Here is a 26,196-nt window from a genome sequence, read left to right as displayed (position 1 = left end):
GTTCCAAACTGGCTCGAACACTTCCAAATGTACTTTATTTTCTTTAAAAGTCCTGTTAATAAAATCTCCCATAGCATTTGATAGACCTGTGCTTGACTACAGAAAAATTTGCTTTACAGGTGTCAAACTGTAATAAAAATGCTGCTATTTTTTTACTAGAAACAAATAAAATTCCTTTCTTACTGCTTCAGTCAGTTCTTGTACAATTTGTGCTGAAGATCTGCAAAATAGCAAGGCTGGCATCACCCCTGATTTAAAGTCAAAATACAGAATGATCCTGGAAATAAGAGAACAGGATGGTCATATTAAATATTGATATTTAAAGTCAAAATACAGAATGATCCTGGAAATCAGAGAACAGGATGGTCAGAACTTGGTCCCAAGAATTCCCAGTTCAGTCAGCTCCTAGTCCCAGCTCTGTATCTGTGCCATTCTCCATTTCATCTTGTTCTAGGCATCTTTTCCTTCCCAGTTCATTGGTTTAGTCCCTGAAACCACAGCAGGTTTCAGGTGAGCCATGCCCCAGGCTGGGCAGCACGGAGGAGGAGCTGAGGGGGATAAATGTTGGTGCCAGCTCGGAGAAGGCAGAGGGAGAACACCAAGCCCAGCTGTGTTGTCTTTTCTCCAGCGTGGAAAAGAAACTCGAGATCGTTTCAGTAAGGAGGTCATAGAAAAGTGGATCTTTATTTGAAGAATTTATTTTTTATTTATTTATTCACCCCCAGGGGAAGTTATGGAAAGATGTCCACAAGAGCCCACACACCCCCCAGAGGTGAGTACATTTTATCAGCTTTAGGAAATTAGCATAATTGATAAAAAGCACTGATTAAGGGGACAAGTGGGGATGTGATTCTTTCTCAGCCAAGCCCCTTCTCTGGAGCTTCCTCCTCAGCACTGGCTGATCTTTGTCCATGAAAATGTTTTTGGGGAGTTGTTCTCAACCTTGGAAGCCTGGAAGGATGGAGATAGCGCTGGGGCCTTGCACCCAGGGCTTGGAGCTCTGGAATTTTTATCTTTCTGCCGAGGGAAAGGCCATGGAGAATGACTGGGAATTGGAGTCACTAACACAACAGGCTACAGAGCTACAGATAGATGTGTGAGGAATACAGAGAACAGAGGGAAAAGCCAAAACCCAAGGAGCACACGGCTTCCCTGAGCCCTTCTGTCCCCAAAGGGCCCATCCTCAGTTCAGGAAAGGAGCTGGAATTCTGCCCCAGGCACGGGGGAGTTTCACAGCTGCCATAATCCAGTTTTTATGGGACACTCCTTGGTGGCACCTCCAGTGACACGGCCTCACCTTCCCCGGAGCTGAAACAGGCCTGCCCCATCCTCTGGGCCAATTCCTTGCATATTCCAGGCACATTCCGTGTACTTTTGGCTCCGTGCTCTTCCCTTGGTTAATGATGAGTCTTGATGCAGGGCTGAGGAAGCTCCTGGACTGGTCTGGCGGCTGTGGGGTGACTCTGGCAGGCAGCAATGTCCTAATTAAACTGTGGGATTTGCATCCCAAACAGCAGCAAGGCAGCCCCAGTGCAGCCCAGATCAATCCTTTATCGAGTCCCATCAGCTCCTTATCCAGTTTCTGTGGACACAGAACTCTGGATAAATTCCTTATCCAGTTTCTGTGGACAGAGAACTCTGGATAAATTCCTTACCCAGTTTCTGTGGATACAGAACTCTGGATAAATTCCTTACCCAGTTTCTGTGGATACAGAACTCTGGATAAATTCCTTACCCAGTTTCTGTGGACACAGAACTCTGGATAAATTCCTTACCCAGTTTCTGTGGATACAGAACTCTGGATAAATTCCTTACCCAGTTTCTGTGGATACAGAACTCTGGATAAATTCCTTATCCAGTTTCTGTGGACACAGAGCTCTGGATAAATTCCTTTTCCAGTTTCTGTGGACACAGAGCTCTGGATAAATTCCTTACCCAGTTTCTGTGGACACAGAACTCTGGATAAATTCCTTACCCAGTTTCTGTGGATACAGAACTCTGGATAAATTCCTTTTCCAGTTTCTGTGGATACAGAACTCTGGATAAATTCCTTATCTGGTTTCTGGAGCCCCATTCCAGTGGGAATCCCTCCAGACAAACCAGGGTTGTTTCACACCCCTGGAACAGAACCTTGCCAAGAATTGGGCAGCGTTTCCCCTTTTCCAGGACAGGAGTGGATTTTCTGTGGCCTCCTTGTCCTTCCAGTCCTCAGCTGGACCAGGAGTAGGGAGGGATTTCATTTTCATTTTGACTTCTTGCAGCCTACAGATGTGAGGCAGGGATATTTTCAGGCATTTTTAGCTTGGTTTTCTATGGAAACAAAGCTGATTTTCTTTCATTACCTCTCTGTCTCTCTCTTCACACCCCACAATTTTCATCCCCTTGGCCAATTTCAGGGAAGTTGTGAAAAGAAATACTGACCTCAAAGATTCAAATTTTGTCAGAAGAGACGATTAGGAGGAGAAAAGCAGATTTATTATATAATCCTTACTGGACAGCAGAGAAACCCCACTAAACACAACCACTCTGCCCCTCATTAGACATCAGAAAATCCCATTATAAGGCATGAAATAATAAGGGAAAAAAATCATTATTTCTACACGTGGAGCTAATCTGTTAAATTCTGTATAAACCCAAAGTTTTCCATATTAAAAATGTGGTACTGAAAAGGGGAGGTTGTTGGTTCCCTTTGTAATTTGAATATTTCTGCTTTGTTTTGCTAATTTTCCCTTGCTAAGAACAATTGCTGTGCCCTGGTATCACTTTTATATCGTTGGGTTTGAATTTGTTTGGCAGGAAAGCACAGGGAGAAGCAATAAAAAGAGATTTTGAAATCCAGTTGTGTGCAGAACACAATCAAGAGATCTAAAACAAGGGACAAAGTGCTACTGGGAGAGTCTCATCCCTGCTTTTCAGGGCAAGATCTTTACAAAAATTTGCTTTTTTAATGTATTTCCAGTCATCCATCCAAAGCAGAACATGGTTTTGTCTGGGATTTTTTTTTTTTGTCGTTGTTGCTTTGTAGAATTTTTGAATATTTTGAGGTTATTTTTTTCTGTGTACATGAAACAGTCTCTTGGAGCATAAGAGATATAAATTAAAATAAAATTGCTTTAAAAGGTAGGGATTTCAGGCAAATCCTGTACTCAGAGTGAAGCTGCCCACACCTCATTATGCAGTGTGAAAGTTATTAATGATTCCTTATCTCCCCGTGGGATATCAGCTGGAAAAAGCAGCAGGAGAGGCTCAGGAAGCGGGAGCAGAGGATGCCTGGGGCTTTTCCACTCCTGCATCCAAGCCCTGCTTGGCAATGGATGCTGCTCATCCCACCTGCAGCTCTTTCCCAATGGATCAGGTAAAACTTTGGGAGCTGCTGGAGCCAAACAAACCCACACAAGCTTCACTGGAGTTGTTTCAAATGGGAGAATTTGTTATTAAAAGTGGAGAATTACTGAAAAGACTGAAAATCTCTGTGTGGTTTCGTACTTGGGAGGGATGGAAGAATGTCCTGAGTGTTCCTGGATTTTCTGCAGGTGGTTTTGGGGAGGATTCAGGGAGCCTGGAGGTGCCAGCCCTGCCTTCAGCTGGGTTTGGTGCTGAAGGATCCAGGAGAGGCTGCTCCACCTGGCAGGGAAACTGAGGAACCTGGAGCAGGGATGTTGTCCCACTGTGGGAATCAAACACTGATTTTCACCTCCAGTCACCCAGGGCTGCCCTCCAGACCCCGTGAAATCCATGAAATCCATGAGAAAGCTCTGGGAATCAGCAGCTCCTGAGGTACAAAGTTTGGACACGGAGCATTTGCTTGAAAGGCTGAAAATGAAGCATTTTGACTAGAGTCCTTCCCCATTTCTGGATTTTCTAAGGAAAAGGGACAGTTCTCAAAGAGAAAACTTGATTTTGTTGGAAAACACGAGGGGGAAAAGCAGAAGGTGAGGGAGAAGGGCGGGGTTTGCTGGCAGGTGAGCTCAGGCTGTGTTTGTAAGGAAGGGAGGAAAGGTGAGGCTCAGACTTTGCTTGTGGCACATCATCCCCATGCCAAGCTGATTCATATTTGGAAATGATTTGGCTGCAGGCAGACAGTTTCGAACACCATCTATTATGCAGATTCATAATATTTGAATTTACTCATTTACTTGCCCAATTAGATCATTAAAATGCCTCTAGCGTTTGAGGCCTGCTCTTATTTTGCAGCTTTTCTGAGGAAAACTCCCCCTCTTTTCCTTACACAAACCTCATCCCCAAATTCCCTCCGCCCTGGGGTTTCTGGATGAGAGTTGGGAGATGCAGAAATTGGGAGCTGTTTAAAAATGATTTTAATCAGGGGTTGCAAAAGAAGGTGGTGGCTTCACTGCAGACTTTCCTGTGCCACATTTTTGTGGCCGCTTAACTCTGACCCCATCATTCTGTGCAGACATTAAATTACCCCTTGCAGGAGCCCCACAGGGTTTGGGAGGTTTGAAATTAGGGAAGGCATTAATTGTAAATATTATTTTTTTTACCTGATGTGTTCCTCCCTGCAGAGTCCCTGAGTTTGGGCTCAGCTCCAAGAGCCAGGTGCCGGTGTCCTGAGCCAGACAGAGCATAAATCACGGCATAAATCACGGCATAAATCACGGCATAAACCCGAGTCCTGTGGCCAGAGGAGATTTCAGCATCCCAGGAGGAGGGCGGGGAGCACAGGACACGCTCTGTAATTGAGGATCAAAGCTCCTGCCTTTGCCTCTCCATCCTCACAGGAGCTGCTCCCTGCACAGCTCCGGAGCATCCCCGGCCGTGTCGTGACAGCTCTCACACGTGGACAGGTGAGTTCTGCTCTTCACAACCCCAATTTTCACTGGAAAACTCTTTCCTCAAAGGCACACCTTCCATGGGAAGAGGCTCAGCTGTCTGATTTAGTAAAAACTGGGAGTAATGGGCAGAAATGGGATGGTTAATGAGGATATTGTTACAAGTCATTGTTAATATTTCCAACTGCAGAGGAGTTTGTTTAGCTCGCCTGGCAGGAAGAGAAGAGGTGGGGAAGATATGGAAGCCAAAAGGTCTCTAAAATCTCTGGGAACTGGCTTTTTTAGGATAAAATCCCACTCTATTTGCATCTGTTAATTGTATGTAATTTCTGAGGGATAAACTTCTTTCCACAGATTTTGACAATCATCAGGAGTTCTTTACTTCCCAATTAAAAAGTGGGAAATCCGAATTTTGGGTTTGTTTCCTCTTATTTACCAAAGGACAGAAAGTGTCAAGAACTGAAACAGTCCTATTGTCCCTTTTCCCCTCCAGTTCTGTGTCCTGCTGATGACATAATGCAACACTCAGTAACTATTAGCATTGATTTATTTCTTCTTTAAAAGAAATCTGCTTCTATTATTATTATTTTGCATTTTTAATACATCATATGATCGATTACATATTATATAGTATATATGATTTATTATATATTATAGATAATATATAATATATATTATTGATAATATAGATGATATATTATATATTATTGATAATATATTATAGATGATATATTATATATTATTGATAATATATTATAGATGATGTATTACATATTATCTATAATATATATTATAGATAATATATTATAGATTATATATTGCATTTTATAGGTAATATATAATATATGAAATATGAGATATGAAATATAATACATTATATATTATACATTATATATTATGCTACATATTAAATATTTATTATTATTGTTGTTGCTGTTGCTATTATTATTATTATTATTTAATTCTGGCAACAGATCAATTCAATCCCTGATGCAGAAAAAGCTGGATAAGCTGGATATAGTTTCCTTTTATTGGAATTAAGTGTGTGTGTGGAGTTCTCCACACTCTCAGTTTGCACCTGGGGCTTCCAGCAGTGACTGGAGCACGAGACATAAGATCCAGTCTGCAGTGGTAGAAATCAGCCTCAAAGCAAATTCTGTGTAGAAATCCAGAGGTGGGAAGGAGGAGGAGGAGGAAGGAGAGAGGGTTTAAGGTGGTTTTTAATCCAGCTGCTCCAGCAGAGTCTTGAGTAACCCAGTGCAAGGTGAAATCCTGGCCTGGGGAATGGAATTGCCACAACTGCTGGGTAAAATGAGCTCTGGTGGAGCCTCCTTGGTGAGGAGGGTGCGGTGTGAGGTTCCCATTTCCACCATTCCCCATCCTTCATCCCACAGGAAGCTCTGTGGCGCGGGGATGGATGTGAAGAGCACCCCGAGTTACCTGTACTGGCTCTTCTGCCAGTTTGAGCTGATCACCTGCAGTTACCTGATGGAGCCCTGGGAGAAGGTGCTCTTCTACTCCTTCAACCTGGCCATGCTGGGGCTGCTGCTCTACACCACCTATGTCTGCCTGGCTTTTCACGCCAGCTCAGCCTTCCAGCTCCTCTGCAGCTTCCTGGGAAACCCACGGGAAAATGCTCTTGCTGTGGTGAAGTAAAACCTCAACCTGACTTGGGGATCAAAATGTGTTTCCTTACCCCATTTTTGTCCAGGAGCAGCAAAGTCTGCTTTATTCTCTCTTTGTTTTTTGCTCTGACTGCGAATTGTTTTTGCTCCAATCAATCCCTGTTTTTTACTATTTGCTTCTTCAAGAGCTTTGAATTTTAATGACCTGCTGGAATTACAGAGCTGGGATTGGGACAGGAACAGCCCCCCTGAAGATTTTGTCATTCCAGGGGAAAGGAACAACCCCCTTGCAAATTTTCTGTTTGGAAAGTTGCTCGGATAGGGGAAGTTTTCATCTGGAGAAATGCTATGGCATGAACTTGTTCTTGTCTGCCAGAAGAGATGTGCACACAAAAATCCTGGACGAGTGGGAGCTGCCTCCCTGGGCTTGCTGTGTTTTTATGGAATGATTTCAGGATTTATTCAGTCTCCTTGATTGTTTTATCCAATGAATTACTTGACTGGCTCGTTAGCATGATGCAAACAATACCGCTGATTCATGAGAAATGTGAGGATGTGCTGCTGTGAAAATTTATGATGAAATTCTCAGATTCTTGGGCTTTATAAAAACAGGTAATTTTTTGTTTACTTTAGAAGATGAGTAAATCATGTGCATCATATGGAGAATATAACACTACAGATTCACTTGTGGTAGCTGGAAATAAAACCCAGAAAAATGTAAAAATACAATGTCTCTTTTTTCCCCCAACCCTTTTCTCCTGGCTTTTCACCTTTTACACTCTCCCTGTTGTGTCTGAAACACGAACTCCTGAGCTGTAAATAACGTGCTGGATTTGGCTGGGACTGCTTTTGTTCCAAATTCCATGACTTTTTTACCTTCAAAGCAGCAGATTCCTGTGCTGTCAGCTTCCTAAGTGGGCAGGAGCTGCACTGGGATGAGCTTGGGAATGAGAATTAAGGTTTGGAATCCTCAGGAGAAGAAGGGAGTAGAGGAGGACACACGGGGTGACACAAATCCACATTTTCCACCCACACTGAGTTGAGTTTTGGGACTTTTTCCGAGCTCCTGGAATGTCCTCTCCCTCCAGAGGATGGGTTGTAGGTGGCAATCCAGGGATTTAGGGAATGAGGCTTGGTCACAGGAGGGGACACAACAAAGTGAAGACATTAATTATGTCATTTGTCACCTCAGCTGCTTTCTCAGTTTGTAATTATGGGGAAATAAGGTAGGAAATGAAAATAATTTCTCTGGGAAAATGAGGTCAGCCGTGCTCAAACTCACAAATCTTTTAACAATGCCCAAGTATCTCTGAATTTTTAAAATAAAAAAAAAAATAAAATCTATTCAATACTTTCAAATTTGGATCCAGCTGGACATTTTATTCAAGTAATGGTGGAAGTAGTAATTAGTGTAGATTTGCTTTTCTGCTTAGCCTATGTAATATATTTACTGATATTTATCAATATAATTTCTATTTACTGATGTTTAGGAACAAGAGGGAACACGTAGTATTTCAATTGCATCAATCATTGGACTATTTATGGAGACAGGGATTTTTTTCCAGCCTGTCAGTCCCTGATACAGAAACACAGGCAGGACTTTGCATTACAGGTGCAAAATTTGTATTTCTCAAGACTGTGCAAATAAATATTGCTCAAGATGTGGCTGGGGGCGAGCCCAGGGCAGCAGCAGGTCACCCTCAATTCCAGCAGAGGACTCCACAAGGACATCCCAAGAATTTCTGGACATTCTGGAATCCCAGATTCTGGAATCCCAGAGCAGGCTGGAGGGGCAGGAGCTGTGCCCTGTTTGTGCTACTGCTGCCCTTTCCCACACCGTGTTCCTGGGTGCCTCTTCTGCAGGGATTGGGGTGGGATTGGGGAAGGACTGGGGAAGGATTGGGGTGGGATTGGGGTGGGATTGGGGTGGGATTGGGGAAGAATTGGGGAAGGACTGGGGAAGGATTGGGGTGGGATTGGGGTGGGATTGGGGGCAGGATTGGGGTGGGATTGGGGTGGGATTGGGGTGGGATTGGGGTGGGATTGGGGTGGGATTGGGGTGGGATTGGGGGTAGGATTGGGGTGGGATTGGGGAGGGATTGGGGTGGGATTGGGGTGGGATTGGGGTGGGATTGGGGTGGGATTGGGGTGGGATTGGGGGTAGGATTGGGGTGGGATTGGGGAGGGATTGGGGAGGGATTGGGGTGGGATTGGGGTGGGATTGGGGAAGGATTGGGGAAGGATTGGGGTGGGATTGGGATGGGATTGGGGTGGGATTTGGGTGGGATTGGGGTAGGATTGGGGTGGGATTGGGGCAGGATCAGGGTAGGATTGGGGCAGGATCAGGGCAGGATCAGGGCAGGATTGCAGTAGAATTGGGGTAGGATTGGGATGGGGCTCTGCCATCCCAATCCCAGCTGGGCTGGAGGAATGGGACAGGGCCAGGAAAACAAAATCCAGCAGAGGAAACAAGGGGCCAAGTGGCAGCTGGAGCTCCCCAGAGTTCCGGATTTATTTTCCTCCTCATCCCCTTTTCCCTGCCTGGCCCAAGACTCCAGGGTTTAAAATCTTCCATCCCAACTCCAGCTGCCATTTCAGCTCCCAACACTGCCTGGGCAGGTTCCTGCTGGAAGCACCAGGAGCCCGAGGGGCTCCGGATTTGTCACGTCAGGCTCAGCTGGGAATGGGATCAGGATCCCGGGAATGGCTGGAGCTGTGCCAGGGCAGGTTTAGGGTGGAGATCAGGGAAAGGTTCTTCCCCCAGAGGGTGCTGGCACTGCCCAGGCTCCTCAGGGAATGGTCCCAGCCCTGAGGAACATTTGGACACCGCTCCCAGGGATGGGATTGCTGGGGTGGAACAGGCTCTTTCCACATTTCCTCCGAATTTTCCATCCAGCTCCACAGGCTGCTCTGAGTGACCTCATTTAGTTTTTCACACTTGATGCTCACTGTTCCAGACCCGAATGAATGGATTTTGAATGAATTAATGGTTGAAGCAGGAAGTGTTTCAAGAGGAATGGGAAATGGAATATTCCCTGCACACCCTTCTCTGAGGACACCAAGGTCAGCTGTGTCTGTCCAGGGGAAGTTTCTGTGCTGGGGCACTTAGAGAGGAATGTGAGGATAACATTCAGTTCACATCCCTGCCCTGTGAAAAGGAAATATTTAAATTGCACAGCTTAACCACACTGGTTCAGCAAGAGTGGAAACTAAAGAGCAAAATAAGAACCAGCTGCTAAAATCAAACTGCTTGTGCTGCTCACCAGGAAGCCTTTGATGTTTCCAGCCAGAACATCCTGGTGCATTCCCAGCATTCCCATTAGGAGTGATTTTTATTGTAACACTTTCACACCTTATCTCCCATTAAACTTTAATCTGTTCTATTGATCCGAGGAGTTTATACTTCCTAAAAGCCCTGGAGATTATTCTGTTCATGTGGAACTTTACCCCCTCTGCTGCTGGTCACTTGAGGAGTTTTTAGAAGCTCAAGATGATTTCTCACTCCTCGCTGTCACCTCATTGTTTTGCACTACAACAGCTGCACTTTGCTTTATTTACAGCCACGTGTAATTGCAGTTCTTATCTCTGCTGTTCATTACCCGACCTGAAAATCCTGCTTGTAAAATGAACCTGTCAGCACCTCCAGGCCCCTGCATCCCACAGGACATTTCCATCTTGCAGGGCTTTGGTCAGAGCAGGGGGAGTTTCCAGCAGATCTGTTTGTTTTTCCAGAGCTGACCTGAAATTCCTCCCTCCTGCTCTGCTGAAAGTTTCTGCTTCGCTTCCCTGCTCAGCTGAAACCTCTTCATGCAACAGTTGAGTTCCAGTCTCCCTGAGACAGGAAATTCCTCCTTCCTCTGCTGTGTTTCCACTACAGAGCACAGAGATTACACCAAACAGGATTTATGTTTTTCCAGGTGTTTTTTTTCCAGGGATCAAGGTGTGAATCACCATCCTTAGAGCACAAAGTCTCAGTAGGTTTTGCAAACACCAAATATTTCACAGCTTCAGGAGTTTCCTTCCATCTCACCAATCCACTGTCCAGAGATGAGCTTAAAATTGGCTTTCAGTCCTTGTTGGGGATTTGTGTCATCCAAAATGATTTCATTTTAGGAAGCTGAATATTTAAATGGCACAAAATCCCTTCAGTTTCTTGCTTTACCATCAGGCATTGATTTTATCATGGAACTGAAACCTTGACAAGTTTTGAACTTCATTTCCTCTTTCTGACTTGGTTTCACCAGGTTCCCATCTTGTATTTAGGAGGAAATACAGATTCTGACAGCAACAAGATTCTTTGTTCTGTGATTATGCCCTGGAATGAGCTGAGAAACATTCCCAAATCCCTCAGGATTTCCAATTCCCGGCACTCCTTTTACCTACTCTGGGAAGTGCAGCTGAAATAAATGTCCCAGAGTTGAGATAAATCCGCAGGAGCAGTTTGCTGATGTGAAATCCTTCAAGTTCAAAGCGGTTTTTGTCTTATTTTTCTTTAGCTTGGCGTTATTTTGAATTTAAATATTAAGAACTGCACGGGCATGAAGAGTTTTCCCAGTTTTTAGCCACCTTTTCCTCGGAGCAGGGAACAGCTCTTGGGGCCGTGCAGGAATAGTGACATCAGGTGGACTCTCATGTTCAGCACATCCCGATTTTTCCATGGATGCTCCTGCAGGAGAATGGGGAAGAGATGGAATTGGATCCATCTCTGCCAGTCCCAGGGTGGAAATGGAGCCAGACTTTTCCCACTGGCATCCAGTGAAATTCTTCCAAATCCCAAAAATCCAACAGAAGGAATCTGTACCCTGGTCTAACTTTTTATAGAAAACTTCCTTACACGACATTCCTCTGGAATTCCCTGTTTTAAGCTACTTCCAAGAGACTGAAATAACACTGATTTTGCTGGAAGTCCTCACCAGATCAGTGTCTCAATTCCTCAGCTTGGGGAAGCTCCCAAAATTGCTTTTTGGAGCTGTCCCTGGAGTTCAGCCAAGCTCAGGCACCCGGCCTGAGGTTCCAAGAGTTTTCCCATAAATATTTCACCTCAGCAGTTTCCATCCGACCCAGATTTGGGACCCTGGAGTTCCATCAGCCCATCCACTAACAGATTTTTAAAGCAGTGAAAGGTGAAATCATCACCTTAAGCTTTTAATCATCAACACAAAAGACTTCTATCTAGGAAAAAAAAAATCAAAAATGAGTGTTTTTACACCCAAATCCCATTTTTGTGTTCATTCTTACCCTCAGTTATCCAGTTTTTGTGCCTTAAGGTCTGACTTATACAACATTTCTTTTTTCATTGTTTTTTTCTCACTTTTTCACTTTTCACTGTTCTTTTTTCACTGTTTTCTCCAAGCAAAACTTGATTCCAAAGTTTTGCACAGCTTCTCCCATGACTTTCAACTCAAAATTCATCAACATCTGAGTGGAAATGCATGATTGAGCAGTTCTGACTTAAAATCCTGGATGATTTCTGTTGTACAAAAGGAGCTTTTTGTGGCTGAACTCAGAGATTTTCAGGAAGAGCTGCAGGGCAAGTGGCAGCTTTTATCCATGAGAATTAATGTTGCCTTTGTTAACTCCAGCAGCAGTGAAAGCACTGGCAAATATTTAATTTACTGGACACTCTTTAAACCTCCCTGAGCTCCCAAGGGGGCACTGGAAACTTGAGAACCTACAAAGAGACCCAGCTTTGGTTCTGGGGAGCTGCTCCAGCCAAGGAAATCCCACAAAGCCAAGGAATTCCTGGATTCTTGGCTTCAGCAGCACAAGATCTTCCCAGGCAGAATTCCTGCTGGAAGATCCATGGCAGCAGAGCAAGGAAAGGGGGGAAAGGAAGAGGGAGAACTCCAGGGATAAACAGGATGAGACAACACAGCAAATATCCAACATTCCTGGGAGACTCCAGGAAGGAAAAGAGGGAGGAGGAAAAGGATTGATGAAAACAGCACAGTTTAAACCCAGTTTTTATTATTTCCCCATCACCTGCCACCAACAGGGAGTTTATTAATCTGGCCTCTTTGGGCTTGCAGAGTGCAAGTGGATTTTAAAATGAACTAAAAAATGATGAATCAAAATATCTTGAGAGGTTTTTAAATCCTTTATAGCTGATTTATTAATTAATTACTGTGGTGTTGCTTTTAATCCACTCATCCAGACATGGGACATAGTTCAATATTCATCACACTCCATGGGATTTTCCAGTCTTTCTCACCAAGGGCTTTCCAGGGAGGTTTTCTTTGTGTAAGGGAACAGAAATTACAGTCTTGAGCTTCCCCAAAATATGGATATATGAAATCATCTACCAGTATCATAAAAGGCTTCAAACCATTGTGCCAAAAAATGGGGAAAACCTTCCCCATGTGAGAAATGAAAGCTGTAACAGTAGGTAGGGACTCCATCTAAAATCCAGGAAACTGGAATAAAATCTTTCCCTCTGGACATCCTTCCTTATTTTCTCCACTGCAGAAATTGCATGGAAAGATCCCTCAGGGATGGAAGAATTTGTGGAATTGATATTGCAATGCTTCCACCAGAAATTGAACTCAAATTGCTGATTTCTCTGGAATATCACCCATAAAATATGAATTCCAGGCCATTATTTTGGGGTGCAGTGGGAGTTTTGTCACTTTTCTTGTGATGGTTTATTGTGGTCTGGGGAGTTTTTCCCCCCCAGGGGAATATTTATTGCATGTAAGGCTCTGTCCTTACTCTGTCAGCATTTCTGCTCCCTCCCCTCCCGTGGCGTCCTGGGAAATGTGGAGATCCTCCAGCATCTCAGCCAGGCTGATCCGTGGAGCTCCATCATCATCTGTGTCACTCTCCACTGGAATATCTGCATCTAAAAACACAAAGAAACCACCCCAAAAAAACCAGTCAAGCAAAGAAAACAAACCCCAAAACACCAGAGCAACCCCAAGGGAAAATAGGGAAAAAAATCAAACCAACAATGCCAAAACAATCAACAAACCACAAACTCAACAAACCAAAAAATCCTCCTGAAAACTCAACAGTCCCCTCATGGAAAAAGAAAATGAATTCTGTATCAAATCCCACACCCAGCAGAGATTTTGGGTGCAGGAGGAAAGTTCCTTTTCATTTTTAAAGGCAAGGAAACAAAACCCATCAGGTGAAACACATCTGTGAAATACACTGCAGTATTTTTCCAGGCATGAATGGTTTGGAGCATGAAAAATAGAGAATTTCAATAAAATTATTTTGCCTCAAAAACAATTTAAATATGATTTAATTACACCCAGTGGAGGAATTAAAAAGGCCTTACTTCTGTAAATGTTGACATTCTTCCTTATGTTCTCATCCTCTTCCAGATCTTCCAGGAAGTCCTGGTATTGTCTGTAAAAGATTTGGGATGTATTTACCCACTTTTCCTTTGGATTTATGGAAATTCATACAACAAAGTAAAATCACAGAACCCAAACCCCATCAGACCTGAGAGCACTCCCACATTTCCAACTCATTCTTGCTGTTTTATCCTCACCTATTAATTCCCAACTCATTTATCTCTAATTTTCTCCTCTTTCCCACTCAGCTGGAGGTTATTTAGAAGCTGCTGCTGCTGCTGGAGCAGCTTTGTCACTGAACAAGGAGAGCAGATACTGAACCTTTCATCATCTGTGTCCGTGGCTTCCCTGTCCCTTTCCAGCTCCTTCAGCTTCCAGTTCCTGCGGCGCTGCCGCTTGGAGCGGTCGTAGCTCTTCTTGATCAGCACCTGCAGGGAAAAGCAGCCCCTTTTTCCACCTCCCAAAATCCCAAATCAGCACCCAAATCCACATTTGGGTGTCTAAAACCAGCTGGACTGGCACTCAGCGGTGTTATATTGAATTTACAGGGAATTTGTCGGTTCAAATGTTTCTGAACACTTGGAAAATGGTCCTGAAGAGACAGGCACAGAGCTGGAGTTATAAAAGTTTTCAGCAGCCAGGGATTGGTAATTGGAACAAAAACAACAATTAATGAATTATCTAACCATGGGAATTGAAAAAAAAACAAACAATAAATGCATAATTTAACCATCACTCAAATAATTGAGGAAATAATCCTTCAAAATCAGATGATGCTCAGATTTCACTGTTAATCTCCTCTCTTCCTTCAGACACTGTTCATTATAAAATCCCACTCCCTCCCAGCCTTGGGGAATGGAGAGAACTTTGGGCAGAGAAAGGCATTTTCTTACCACATCAGGAATATGTTGGGGGTTCATCTTGTTGGCAAATTCATCATTTAAGTTGCAGTTGGCCAAGTCGAAGCTAAAACAGAAACAGGGGTTTTATTCTGCTTTATACAAATCCCCCTGACCTGAAAATGTTTGTGTTGAAGGGCAGCACAGTGCCAGGTGCAGCTCCTCAGGAAGGGAAATATTCCCAGATGAAGGCAAACAAATAAAAATCCAGATTAATGTGCAGCTTTCATGAGTCTGAGCAGCTGCTGTTCCCAAATCCTGTTCTGTTGGCACTTCCCAGCCTCTGGAATCTAAACTGCAATATCCACTGAGGTTCTGCTGGGCTCACAATGTTCATGTTTAAGCCTTTTAAAGCATCACTTAATTTGCCTGACCTTACAAATATTTCACATTTATTTTCACTCTATATGATATTCATTAGCAAACAAATAATTAACTGGTATTTTAAAAATCCTTCCCACCTACTTGTGGCTAAACTGTGATGCCAAGCTGCACTCTGAAGGCAATCTGAACTCTGAGCTGCACTCTGAAGCCTCAGCTCTCTTATTTCTAACAAATTTTACATGAAAACTCCTTCTAGAAAAGAGATTTCCGGGATTAGGACCAGGATGGTTCCACCCCTTTTGCTGCTTTCATTTTGAAATCAGAACAGTTCAACACTTTCTTGATAACACATGAGTTCAGTCACTAAATAATCATTTAATAAAAGGTTCAGAAAAGAAGAACAGACCCCAAGACCAGGTCCCCAGGATTCAGGATGTGCCCCAGGTGAGTACAGCAGAAATATTGGTGATCCGTGTCCAGCTCCGAGGTTTTCCTGACCCAGGCTTCAGCCAGAGTGTGCTTTGGGAATGGAAAAGAAAACATTCCTTAAACCAAACCCAGCATTTGCACTGATTTAAACTCCACCTGTCATTAAACTTGTGTTTCTGCATCAAATATCCAAGGTATCCCTGGCCACTCCTCATTTCTCATTAAATAAAAGGGAATGGACATGGCAATTCCCAGGAATTCCCAGAGGCTGGTTCTATAAATAGACACCCATTTTAGCTTTTAACTGAGGAGATCCATTAATTCTGATTAAAAAGAACCAATTCAGTCATTAGAGCTGCAAAGTTAGAATTTCAATACCCAGTAACAAGCAGAGTTCAGAGTTTTCAAGAATTCCTGGAAGTGTAATTCACATCGTGCCTGTGCCATTTTCACACCAAATGGTCCCAAGGAAAGCTTTTGCCAGTGGAAAGATCCAGAACAGCCCAGGCAGATCCAGGTCGTGAATTCAGCTGAGCAGAAGGCCCAAAACATGAACTGAACAGAAATTCTCACCTTGTTTGATCGAGCCCCTGCCCCAGCACCCTTTTTCTTCTCATGCACCCTGTTGATATCCATGATGATGAACTCCTCCAGCTGCTTGGGGTGGAACAGGCTGTTGAAGGGGTGACGCCAGTAGGTGTTTCCATCGATTTCAGCAACTGGAAAATGATCAAGGAGAGAATTTCTTGTGCAAAAAGAACCATTAACCAAAATGAAGGCAACTGCCAGCCACGTTTTATCACTGTAACACACTTATTTAGGATGTGACCCCTATTGCTGCAGGAGCAGCTGATCTGGGACAGACCCCACTCAAAGGAATTATTCCCTGGATCCATCCTTTTAGCGGGATTCTGCTGCCCAAGCTCACCAGCACACACCAAGCAAAGGACAGGATTGTGCTGGTACTGAAGTGGCTAAAAATTGAATCCAGATGCTCTCTAATTGTAGAGGAATGAACCTGACACAGGTGAAAGCTCCAGGAACTCAAGCTCAGCCTGCAGGTTCTGTGGGCTATGGAAACCGAGCTTGGAGAACTCGCAATTCCCTACGGAATTTCTGCTGTACAGATAAATTTAACAACATGAAGGTCCAAAAATCCAAGATTTTGTGGAAACAAACCAACACTAACAGTGCCAGCAGAACAGTCAGGTGCTGAGGAAAAGTCCAAACTTACTCTGCAGAGTCCTGGGGTCGATGAGGTGGATGGTGCTGGTCACTCTGATGCACACACAGATCTGGCTCATGTTCCCCAGACTCTGGGCCAGCTTGGGTGACAGACACACAACATTGTCCTGCAAACCAACACAAACAATTCACATTCCCATTTCCTCAATTTTTAACCAGATCTTCTGAAATAAAAATTTAAATTTTGGTTTTTTTTTCTTTTTCTAGCCCCAGTAACTTCTGCATTTCCCATGTGGATCCCTCCCCACAATGTCCAAATCCCAACTCTTCCCACTTCCCACAACATCCTAAAGATGAAGCAGAGGGAAGTCACCTTGCAAATGGGAACGATTTCCACGGAGAAAGTGCTTTTGTAGTTGTAGACATTGCTGTGAATGTCGTGGGAGATCAAACGTTGGGATGACTTGGATCTGTAAAACACAAAAACAGAGTTTTCAGGAAACAAGAGGGACACCACCTGGAACAGGAGATCCTTGGAACAAAGTGTCTGTGTCACAAATAAAAATATGAAGGAAAGAGAGGTAAATTTTACCATGGCTAAGTGGAAAGCATGGGACTTTTGTCTGTTTTGATTAAAATACAGATTCCTTACCCTTGCACTTAGAAAATTATTTTTAAAAAATTATTTTAAAATGAAGGATTTAAGGCAGTTCCCCGAAGTTCTGAGTACTCAAGGCAATGAAGAGGAGTGCTGTACCTGGATGGAACTGTGCACTGAAGGAAGTCCACCATCTTCTGGGCATGTTGCTTGGAAGAGTAATAAAAATCCAGGCCATCTGAAAAGAAAGGAAGCAAATCTATTTCTATTCTATTTTATCAAACATAATTAAATTCTTTTTTTTATAATTCTTTTCTCTACACAGCTCCCAGCACACACACATGAAACATCCATCATAAATCCAGGTTATTCTGCCTCCAGACCCACTCACCGTGGATTTCTTTGATCCTTAGTGTGTTTTGATGGAGCCTGTGCTTCAAAATCAGCTGCTCCAAATAGAAAAAAGTCTTCTTGTGCACAGTCTAAAACCAAACAAACACAAAAGCATCAAGGTTACTTAAGAAGCATCAGGTATAAAGCAGGATCTCTGAAGAATGAACATCTATATGAAGAGATCACCTAAAAGGAACATCCAAGCAAACAAAAAAATTTTAGAGTGCTCTACTTATATAAAATTATTTAAAGCTTCCATTTATCATTTTTGCATAACTGGTTGTTAGAGATCTATTTCCTTTGAAGAAGATTAAAATGTTTGTCCCACTGTCTCCAAACTACCTTAAAATACAGGAGGTTATTTAGTTATTCACACAAGATCCTCCTGTCAGCATCATTTTACAGAATGTTAATAGTGGACAGCAGAAAGTTTTTCTAAACTGAGTATGAAAAAATTCAACAACCTTGAACACAAAACAAATCCCTGTGGCTAAGGGTGAGTATATTTTTGTCTGAGAAATCCAGAAAATCACCCAATTCTTTGCTTGATTGTTCTGCCACAATCAAATAAAAATTCAGTTTGCCTCTACCTTTTGCCTGACTTGCACCACAGCTTTCCAGAAATCCTTGGCTTCAATCCTGTGGCAGTCTTCACACATCTGAGACTGAACAATGTACTCCACCACAAACACCTGCTGCAGAACTGCCCCATTTATCACCTGCAGAACAAAAGTGCCCAAGGTTTAAGCTCTATTTGGGTCACAAACAACAGCAACGTTTTCCCATCTTCACTGGGACAGTAACTTTCTCCATTCTGATGAATGGCACTTTAGTGACAAAATCTAGGCAGGATGAAAAATAATAATTAAAAAATCCTGTTGTTTGCCACAAAAGCTTTTTAGAAGCCACAGGGAGAAGGCTGTGCTCCAGTTACCTCTTTCTGAACAGTCAATTTGAGCTTGAGCCTCTTGGAATGTGGTTCTGTCCAAATGAATCCTGCATCAATCAGCCGGACCTGCCCGTGGGGAAGGACAAGAGCTCAGTAAAACCAAGTCTAACTCCAAAGCAACAAACAGTCCATAGTGAAGAAGTAAGTAATCTTAATTAAAAAACAAAGAATATATTAATATCCCAAATCCAATTAATAGTGCTTAGCTAGAACATGGAGGTTGATTGATGTAAAATAAAGGTGCTCAGCCTCAGGTCTTTCCCTATAACAATATTCTGAACCTAAGGGATGCTTTATTCAACTTAAACGTGTGCATTTGAGTTAATCTACATACAGACCTCTGCAACCCTTTTTCATATCATCATAAACCAGTGAGAGCAAATACTGCATAAATTATTTCTGAAATATGCAGAAAACTCTGAAATTGAGGTACATTAAAAACACATCAGCTTCCCTCAGTTCATTCTGCTCAGCTCCCATCTCTACAGTAACAATTGTGACCAGGCTGTGAAATCCCAGCAGGATCAGCCTCTCACCTTGCTCAGGGAAGCTTTGAGTTTCTTCAGACACAAAGCCAGGAGCTCTCTCGATTCCAAGGCACACTGGATCCAGGTTCCTGGAGGCTGGAGATACCTGGGATACAGGGAGCATTTTACAGCATGTGAAAGTTGCTTGAGCACTGTAAATCACTCCAAGGACGAGCAGCTATTTCCAAAGCTTTCAGTTTAGTAACACCAATGCAGCCACTTTTAGAATCATAGAAGATCATGGGAAAATGTCTAAGGCGACCAAGTTCATTCCCCCAGCACTGCCGAGGCCACCACTAAACCACATCCATTGGACTTTTAAATCCCTCCGGGGATGGGGATTTCACCAGTGGCCTGGGCAGCTGTGCCAGGCTGGACAATCCTTTCCATGAAGAGTTTTTCCCAGTATCCAAGCGAACCCTTCCCCGAAGGTTCCACCTGAGCCTCCTCTTCTCCGGGCTGAGCTCCCCGCTCCTCCTCACCAAACTCGTGCGCTTTTGCCTCCCTAAACCCTGAGAGTGATGCACTCCAAGGGCATTTTGCTGCCATCCCCAGCGATCTGGCGGCTCCTCACCTCTCGCACTGCTTGCAGAAGTGCACCGTGCCCTGCTTGGGGATGCCCTCGGTGATGTCCACCTGGGCCCGCAGGCAGCCCACGCACATGTTGGCCGGGTTGGGCGGGATGGGGACGCCGCACTGGCAGCACAGGCTGTGACACGGGGACAGAGAGAAGCACAGTCAGCCACAGGCACAATGGCAAGCACAGCCACCCCCGCCCCGGGAAGCCCGGTCCCCCGGCCCCGCTCACATGTGGCCCTGCGCCGGGGCCGCCGGGGCCGGCAGGTACTCCATGGCTGCGGAACGCGCGGCGCTTTCCGGCCGCAGGAGGAAGGGGAGGAGACGGCGGGGTCGAGCTCAGCCCGGCCCGCCGGAGGGTGGAGCGAGGGGACGCGGAGGGACAGAGGGGAGGTGTAGGGGAGCCGTGAGGGAGCCCGGAAAGGGCCGAGAGGGGCCATGGAGAGACGGGGGGAAGCGGTGAGGGAGCCGTGAGGGGATCATGATGGAACCGTGAGGGAACGTGGAAAGGGCTGTTAGGGGGCCGTGAAGAGGCAGGCGGGAGCTGTGTGGGGGTCGTGATGGAGCCGCCATGGAGAAGCGAGCGGGAACCGTGAGAGGGAGCCATGGGGGAGCTCTGAGGGAGCCATGGAGGAGCTCTGAGGGAGCCATGGGGGAGTTCTGAGGAAGCCCGAAAAGGGCCGTGAGGGAGCCATGAAGGAGTTCTGAGGGAGCCCGGAAAGGGCCATGAGGGAGCCATGGGGGAGTTCTGAGGGAGCCATGGAGGAGCTCTGAGGGAGCCATGGGGGAGCTCTGAGGGAGCCCGGAAAGGGCCGTGAGGGAGCCATGGAGGAGTTCTGAGGGAGCCATGGAGGAGCTCTGAGGGAGCCATGGAGGAGCTCTGAGGGAGCCCGGAAAGGGCCGTGAGGGAGCCATGGAGGAGTTCTGAGGGAGCCATGGAGGAGTTCAGAGGGAGCCTGAAAAGGGTCGTGAGGGAGCCATGGAGTTCTGAGGGAGCCTGGAAAGGGCCATGAGGGAGCCATGGGGGAGCTCTGAGGGAGCCCGGAAAGGGCCGTGAGGGAGCCATGGAGAGGCGGGCGGGAACCGTGAGGGACGTACGCTCTTACAATTTATTAATTAAGAATTAAGTTATACTTTCATTTAGAAGTAGAAGAGCCGGTTCAGTCCGCTCTGTTTATATTCCATTTGTAATGTGCCATAAGCACCCTTTGAAAAGGAGGAACTGCCATGGCAGGGGGTCAGAATTCCATGACCTTTAAGATAATTTCCAACCCAAAGCATTGTATCATTCGATGATTCTGTGATACCTTGGTTTGTTTGTGGATCAGTAATTGTTTCCTGCAGGTTATGCTGGAGAAAAATAAAGCTGAATTGCATCAATACATTGTGTGGGATTTATTTAATGTGGTACCATCCTGATGGAAATGAAGAGTTCTTTCACTCAAAGACTGAAAATCACAGCCTGTCCAAGTTTCTGCTATGTTTTTAATTCTTTGGCACATTTTTCTTTGGTGTGCTGCTTGTGTTTGCACAGTTACTCACTTCTGCCCCTTTGAAATTAAGTTTCTTTCGAGACCTCTCTGGAGACTCACTATGAACCATATTATTAAGAGCAATGAAAGGGAAAAGCACAACAAAAAAAGAGAATGATTCCCTGCTCTGAAGTTTTGTTTCAGAGCCTCTGCTACACAGTGGGTGATACATAGTTTTTACTTTGAAGCCCTGATGAATCATTCCATCTTTGATTTAGGAAATAAAACACTTCCAGGCTGGCATTTGGAGAGGGGTAGGACAAAGCCTGTCCTTTATAGAAGCCACGTCTTTGAAGTCACTGGGAGGAGAATTGGATCCTGATAATGCTGGAAAAGTTTCCGTTGCGGATTTATTTTCAACTGCAGATTTATTTTCTCCGCCTAATTTTGGTGCCAATATACCAAATCCCACCTCAGCTAAAGGCACAGCCTCAGTGAATATCAGAACTGGATTCTGTGTAGTCATCAAGGTACTTTGTGTTGCCTGTGCAAGCTCTGGTTGTCCTCTGGCTTCCATGGAAAATTGGTGTGTTTTAAACTGTGTTACAACCACTTTTGAAGGATTTTATATTTTTGCATTAAAGAGGTAAAAAGCAAAGCAGCCTGAATCTCGCCCGTAGTGAAAGCCATATCAGTTTGTACTGATTTCTTATGTGTTTTTAATTTATATATTTATGTTTAATTTATATAGTTTTCTGCCTCTGCTGCCATATTCTTTAACAGCATTTAAAGGATCTGTGCGATAAGCAAGGACAGCAAACACACCATTTTAATATATGTTAAATTAAAAAAAATTAAGACTATTTAGAAACAGGTTTCAATATAGATTTGCTCTCAGGCTTATTTGCAGGTGGCTGGGTCCTCAACAAGGTCCCTGTAGGTGTTTTTGGGAAAGCTCAAGTGCCAAGGCCGGAAAAACCAAGACACTGTGCCAGTGATGACAGCTCCCAGCAGCTTCATTTTCAGTAGGAATGTCCATTAGAGCAATGGAATGGTAAATCCATGGGAAATATCCGTGTGATTAATTTAACAGACACCTGAGGTCACTATTCCCTCACATGAACTGGATCCAGGAAAGGAGGTGCCCGAGGAGCTCCTGGGACCTCTCCTGCAGTTGGAGCTGCTCTGACCTTCCCAAAGAGGGTTTGTCCTGGGCTGCTGTTTTCATAACCTGTGCTCATTTCAGTATAAAACTCCCAGGAATTTAAGAACAGAACCAAACTGTGTTTTACATGTACTTTTTCCTATTCACTCTCATATAAATTGGGGATTCAGAGCAGTATGCCCAGCACCTCCACCTCACAAACAATAAAAATATCCTCGTTTAGCTGTAGGATTTTAGTAACAGCATCCAGATGGAAGCGTGGCAAGGGCTGTGCAATAAGAATAAAACGTTAATAATAAACCTTTCTGAACTTTACTGGTGCCCAATTTAGTTTTGAGGAGGATCCTGGTGACACCCAGTCTGTATTTTTAGCTGTTGAGGTCCTCAGTGTTCACACATTCCCGACAATTTTGCTCCTCTCCCTACTGCACAAAGTCACGATTTAGAGGAATGGAGCAGTTTCCATTCTGACAACAGAAGAGTTGCCAGGATTCCGAGCAGGAATTAAAGGCAGGGCTTTTTACAGGAGCTGTTTCGGGATCCAAGGTGGAGGCAGCAGCTCCCTGTGCCACCGGAGACATTCTTGGGCAGGAACAGATTGTGCCCGGCCCGTTTAGGGGGTGACAACTCCCAGATTTATTCCAAGCCAGGATCTAGCTCCCAGTTTGTGATCAGACATCTCCAAGCGGTCTGTTCCTTTGGAAAGCAGGGCTCTCCTTACTTTCCGTGGATTGCAGCTGGGAAGTTGCAAACTGATGATTTCAGCAGGGGCTGCTGCTTGTCCTCTGTGGTCTGAACGGGAGGAATAACATTCCCTGATTCCAATGGGACACGGCACTTCCATGGGCTGCTCGCCATGCGTTCACCTGCACTAAATTTACTGGGATAACGCTCCAATTATTTTCCAGTTCTTGCCTATTTCCTCAGTTCTTGTGAGGAATCCAATTAGCAATCCAATTTATAGCGTGAGCCACGAGCATTATCACTGGTGATAATGTTCCTTTGCAGGAACAAAAGGAACCAGCAGAACTCCTTTAAAATAGCTTTGTGACAGGGATCGGGATATTGTGACATTCCTCTCTCAGCTGCTGGAGGTGAAACTGTGTTGCATCACCAGCTTTAATGAGCATTGTCACAGGACAAATACCCGTGGGTTGGCTTCCTTTCCATGTGTGTGTGAAACGTGCACATCAAACATGTTGGATGGAGCTCATCCAAGCTCTGGAAATGCTGCCCTGTGTCAGCACAGGGGGATAACTCCCAGCCCTGCGGAGGCAGCTGGGAATAGCTGGATGCTCAAAGTGCCAGGGGCAGAGCTGCTGGGTTTGTCCACTCAGGGGAGCAAACAGCATCCTCTGCTCCCTAAATCCCTGGAACCTTTGAAAAACTCCTGCTGTGCCTGTCACGGGCTTGCAAACAGCGCGATTTTTCTTAGGAGGCTTTATAAACCAAAATAACCCAAACCATATTGAGCTGCTCAAACAAGGAGACATCCCAGATTAATGAAAGTAGATTTAGATTAGATATGAGGGAGAAATTGTTCCCTTTGAGGCCCTGGCACGGGGTGCCCAGAGCAGCTGGGGCTGCCCCTGGATTTCTGGCAGTGCCCCAGGCCAGGCTGGATGGGGCTTGGATCTATCTGGGATAGAGGGAAGTGTCCCTGCCCATGGCCCAGGGTGGGATGGGATTTAATTTCCCTTCCAACCCAAACCATTGTGGGATTGTGTGAAATTGTGATAACTCAAACATCATGGCTTATCCCTCCTTGATAACCACAGCCACGGCAAAGGTTTCACTTTAAGGCAAAGCATGGACAGGAGCCAGAAGGTGTTGCCTTAGTCCTGGTGTGTTTGTTACCAGCTGCACTAGGCATGAACCTCAGACTAAGAAATAATTGTTTTAAAAAGGTAAATATTTGCTCATCAAAACACGAGAGGGACCTGAGGACGACTGTGCAGGAGCTGTTTGCTTTCCACTTGCCTTTGGTGATCTTCCGTGTCCCAGATTAAACATCTCATCCCATTAAAGGAATCCTGGGGAGGGGTGGGGTGAGCTGAGAGCTGCTGGGAGAGGACAAGTGTGGACATCAGGAGAGGTTCAGGTTGGAGATCAGGAAGAATTCCTTCACTGAAGGAGTGGTTAAGTGTTGGAATGGACTGCCCAGGGTAGTGGTGGAGTCACATCCCTGAAGTGTTCAAACAGCAATGGAAGTGGCACTTTGGGGTATGGTGTAGAGGGTTGAAGGTTGGATTATATGGATTTGATGATCTTGGAGATCTTTTCCAACCTCAACGATTCTGTAATTCTGTGATCAGGAAAATGGGTGTATTTTTCACTCTGAGTTCTCTGATGAGACAGCGTGAGAAGAGTGATATGCAGGTAAAAATATTTTGCACATTATTCCCATTCCAAAGCTGCACATAAAACTCGTGGGTAGAGTTGACATTTCCAGACTTCACTTTCCTGACTTTCCTTGCCTCACTGTCTGTCTGGAGACAAAACCAGGGAAAATACCAAAACCACAGTTTGGTGAATGAACAGTCAGGGAAGGAAGACATGGAAAAAGGAGGGGGAGTGGGAGGAGAAGGAGGAGGACAGGGACACTCTGCCCACCCAGGGCTTCACCAGACCACTGGGGACATTTTAGCATTAAGCATCTTCTCAGTGGCAACCTAAGATATGCTGAAATAAATGGAGTTTGCTAAATGAAATAACAATTAACTCCTTCTTAACTACTCATTATTTCCTTTTGCTTGCTCCAGCCCTCTCTGATGGAATTTGCATGTTACAATTATTCAGCGAGATAAATTCCCGGGGGGAGATGTCGCAATTGTCGTGGGTTGGATCATTTCCCACCGCTCCCACCTGGCTGGCACAGGCAGGACACGGATTGCTGACACATCCCTGGGAAAAGGCGTTTGTGCAGGTCCTGCTCAGCCAGAACGTTGCAAAACCAGGACTCACTGCATGGCCAAGGGAGTGGAAACTTCCCCAGCTGATCCCAGTGCTGCAGCTCATTATTTATTTAGGAGTATCTGCATTTATATGAAAGATGATCCCAGAGGTGCTCATTTGGCAGCTGAAGATTTCTTGGGGAAAAGAGACCACAGAGCCAGGATGGGTTGTTCCAGTGCCCGAGTCCTGGGATGGAGGGAAGGGGTTGGAGAGGGATGGTTTGGGTTGGAAGGGACTTTAAAGCCCACCCAGTGCCACCCCCTGCCATGGGGACACCTTCCACTAGCCCAGGTTGTTCCAAGCCCTGTCCAGCCTGGCCTTGGGCACCTCCAGGGATGGATCAGCCACCAGGGCACCCTGTGCCAGGGCCTCAGAGGAGAGGAATTCTCCCCAGTGTCCAGTTCTGATCCTGAACTGCCTGTTGTTGTTGCCTCTGAGGTATTTTGGTGCCACTAAAATACATCTGTGATAAAGAAGAGCTTCTGGATATCAAAATTAGCCCAAATTTGGATATCAATTACCTCAGATTATTGGATAGCACGTGAGGCACCTGTAGCCAGCTGTGGAAGGTTTGGGCACAGGAAGATCTTGGAATTTTTTTGATGTGTCTCCACACCGAGCCTGAGGCAGCACGGACTGCTGGGTGTATTCACACCTCAGAACCAGTCTGATTCCACATGATTTCACCTTTAATTCTCATGTGGGAAGAAATATTGGAAAGGGAAATCAAAAATGTGTGGAGAAAACTTCTTGGGATGTATGATTTACCTGAAGTGAAATACCAGACGTGTCCCAAACTTCCCCTGAGCAAGGCACCATCGTGTTCGGAGCTGGACATGTCGAATGAGTTTGCAGCATCTTTTTTGAGCTGTTCCTTCATAAATCACTCAGTCTCTGTGCATTTGGCAGGTAATTGCTGCCTCAGTGAGGCTTCTCTCTTGTGCAATTTGTGGCTGTGGGAAATGCAAGGAGCTGCTGGAAGCCCTTTCCTCTGCCAGCCCGATGGGCGAG

At 45.0% G+C, this 26,196-nt stretch overlaps 2 protein-coding genes across 2 annotated transcripts; one reads left to right on the top strand and one right to left on the bottom strand.

Annotated features, from left to right (window-relative positions):
* Nucleotides 1-4,681: 4,681 nt before the first annotated feature.
* LOC131581335 (serine palmitoyltransferase small subunit B-like) lies at nucleotides 4,682-6,446 on the top strand. The gene is made up of 2 exons (XM_058843443.1): nucleotides 4,682-4,805; nucleotides 6,185-6,446. Exon 2 carries the CDS (start codon nucleotides 6,204-6,206, stop codon nucleotides 6,444-6,446), a length of 243 nt encoding a protein of 80 aa, XP_058699426.1. The 5' UTR covers nucleotides 4,682-4,805; nucleotides 6,185-6,203.
* Nucleotides 6,447-12,499: 6,053 nt separating this feature from the next.
* Nucleotides 12,500-19,894, bottom strand: NMD3 (NMD3 ribosome export adaptor). The gene is made up of 16 exons (XM_058844381.1): nucleotides 19,826-19,894; nucleotides 19,592-19,726; nucleotides 19,027-19,123; nucleotides 18,476-18,556; nucleotides 18,132-18,260; nucleotides 17,540-17,630; nucleotides 17,308-17,386; nucleotides 16,924-17,020; nucleotides 16,600-16,717; nucleotides 15,939-16,084; nucleotides 15,343-15,455; nucleotides 14,607-14,679; nucleotides 14,035-14,141; nucleotides 13,695-13,765; nucleotides 13,124-13,253; nucleotides 12,500-12,649 (listed from the first exon to the last, which is right to left on the bottom strand). Exons 1-16 carry the CDS (start codon nucleotides 19,867-19,869, stop codon nucleotides 12,562-12,564), a joined length of 1,599 nt encoding a protein of 532 aa, XP_058700364.1. The 5' UTR covers nucleotides 19,870-19,894; the 3' UTR covers nucleotides 12,500-12,561.
* Nucleotides 19,895-26,196: the final 6,302 nt, after the last annotated feature.

This window comes from Poecile atricapillus, chromosome 8 (genome assembly GCF_030490865.1).
Source record: "Poecile atricapillus isolate bPoeAtr1 chromosome 8, bPoeAtr1.hap1, whole genome shotgun sequence".
Lineage (NCBI taxonomy): Eukaryota > Metazoa > Chordata > Aves > Passeriformes > Paridae > Poecile > Poecile atricapillus.
The sequence above is the reverse complement of the archived record's forward strand: the minus strand, read 5'-3'. Positions and strand labels throughout refer to the sequence as shown.

Coding starts and splice junctions, on each gene's coding strand:
- NMD3 (XM_058844381.1), bottom strand. CDS start 19,869: ATGGAGTACCTGCCGGCCCCGGCGGCCCCGGCGCAGGGCCACAT. Junction 18,557..19,026: donor TCAAAGCTTCCCTGAGCAAG/GTGAGAGGCTGA, acceptor CCCCACGGGCAG/GTCCGGCTGATTGATGCAGG. Junction 16,718..16,923: donor AAATCGTTCCCATTTGCAAG/GTGACTTCCCTC, acceptor GTTGGTTTGCAG/GACAATGTTGTGTGTCTGTC.
- LOC131581335 (XM_058843443.1), top strand. CDS start 6,204: ATGGATGTGAAGAGCACCCCGAGTTACCTGTACTGGCTCTTCTGCCAG.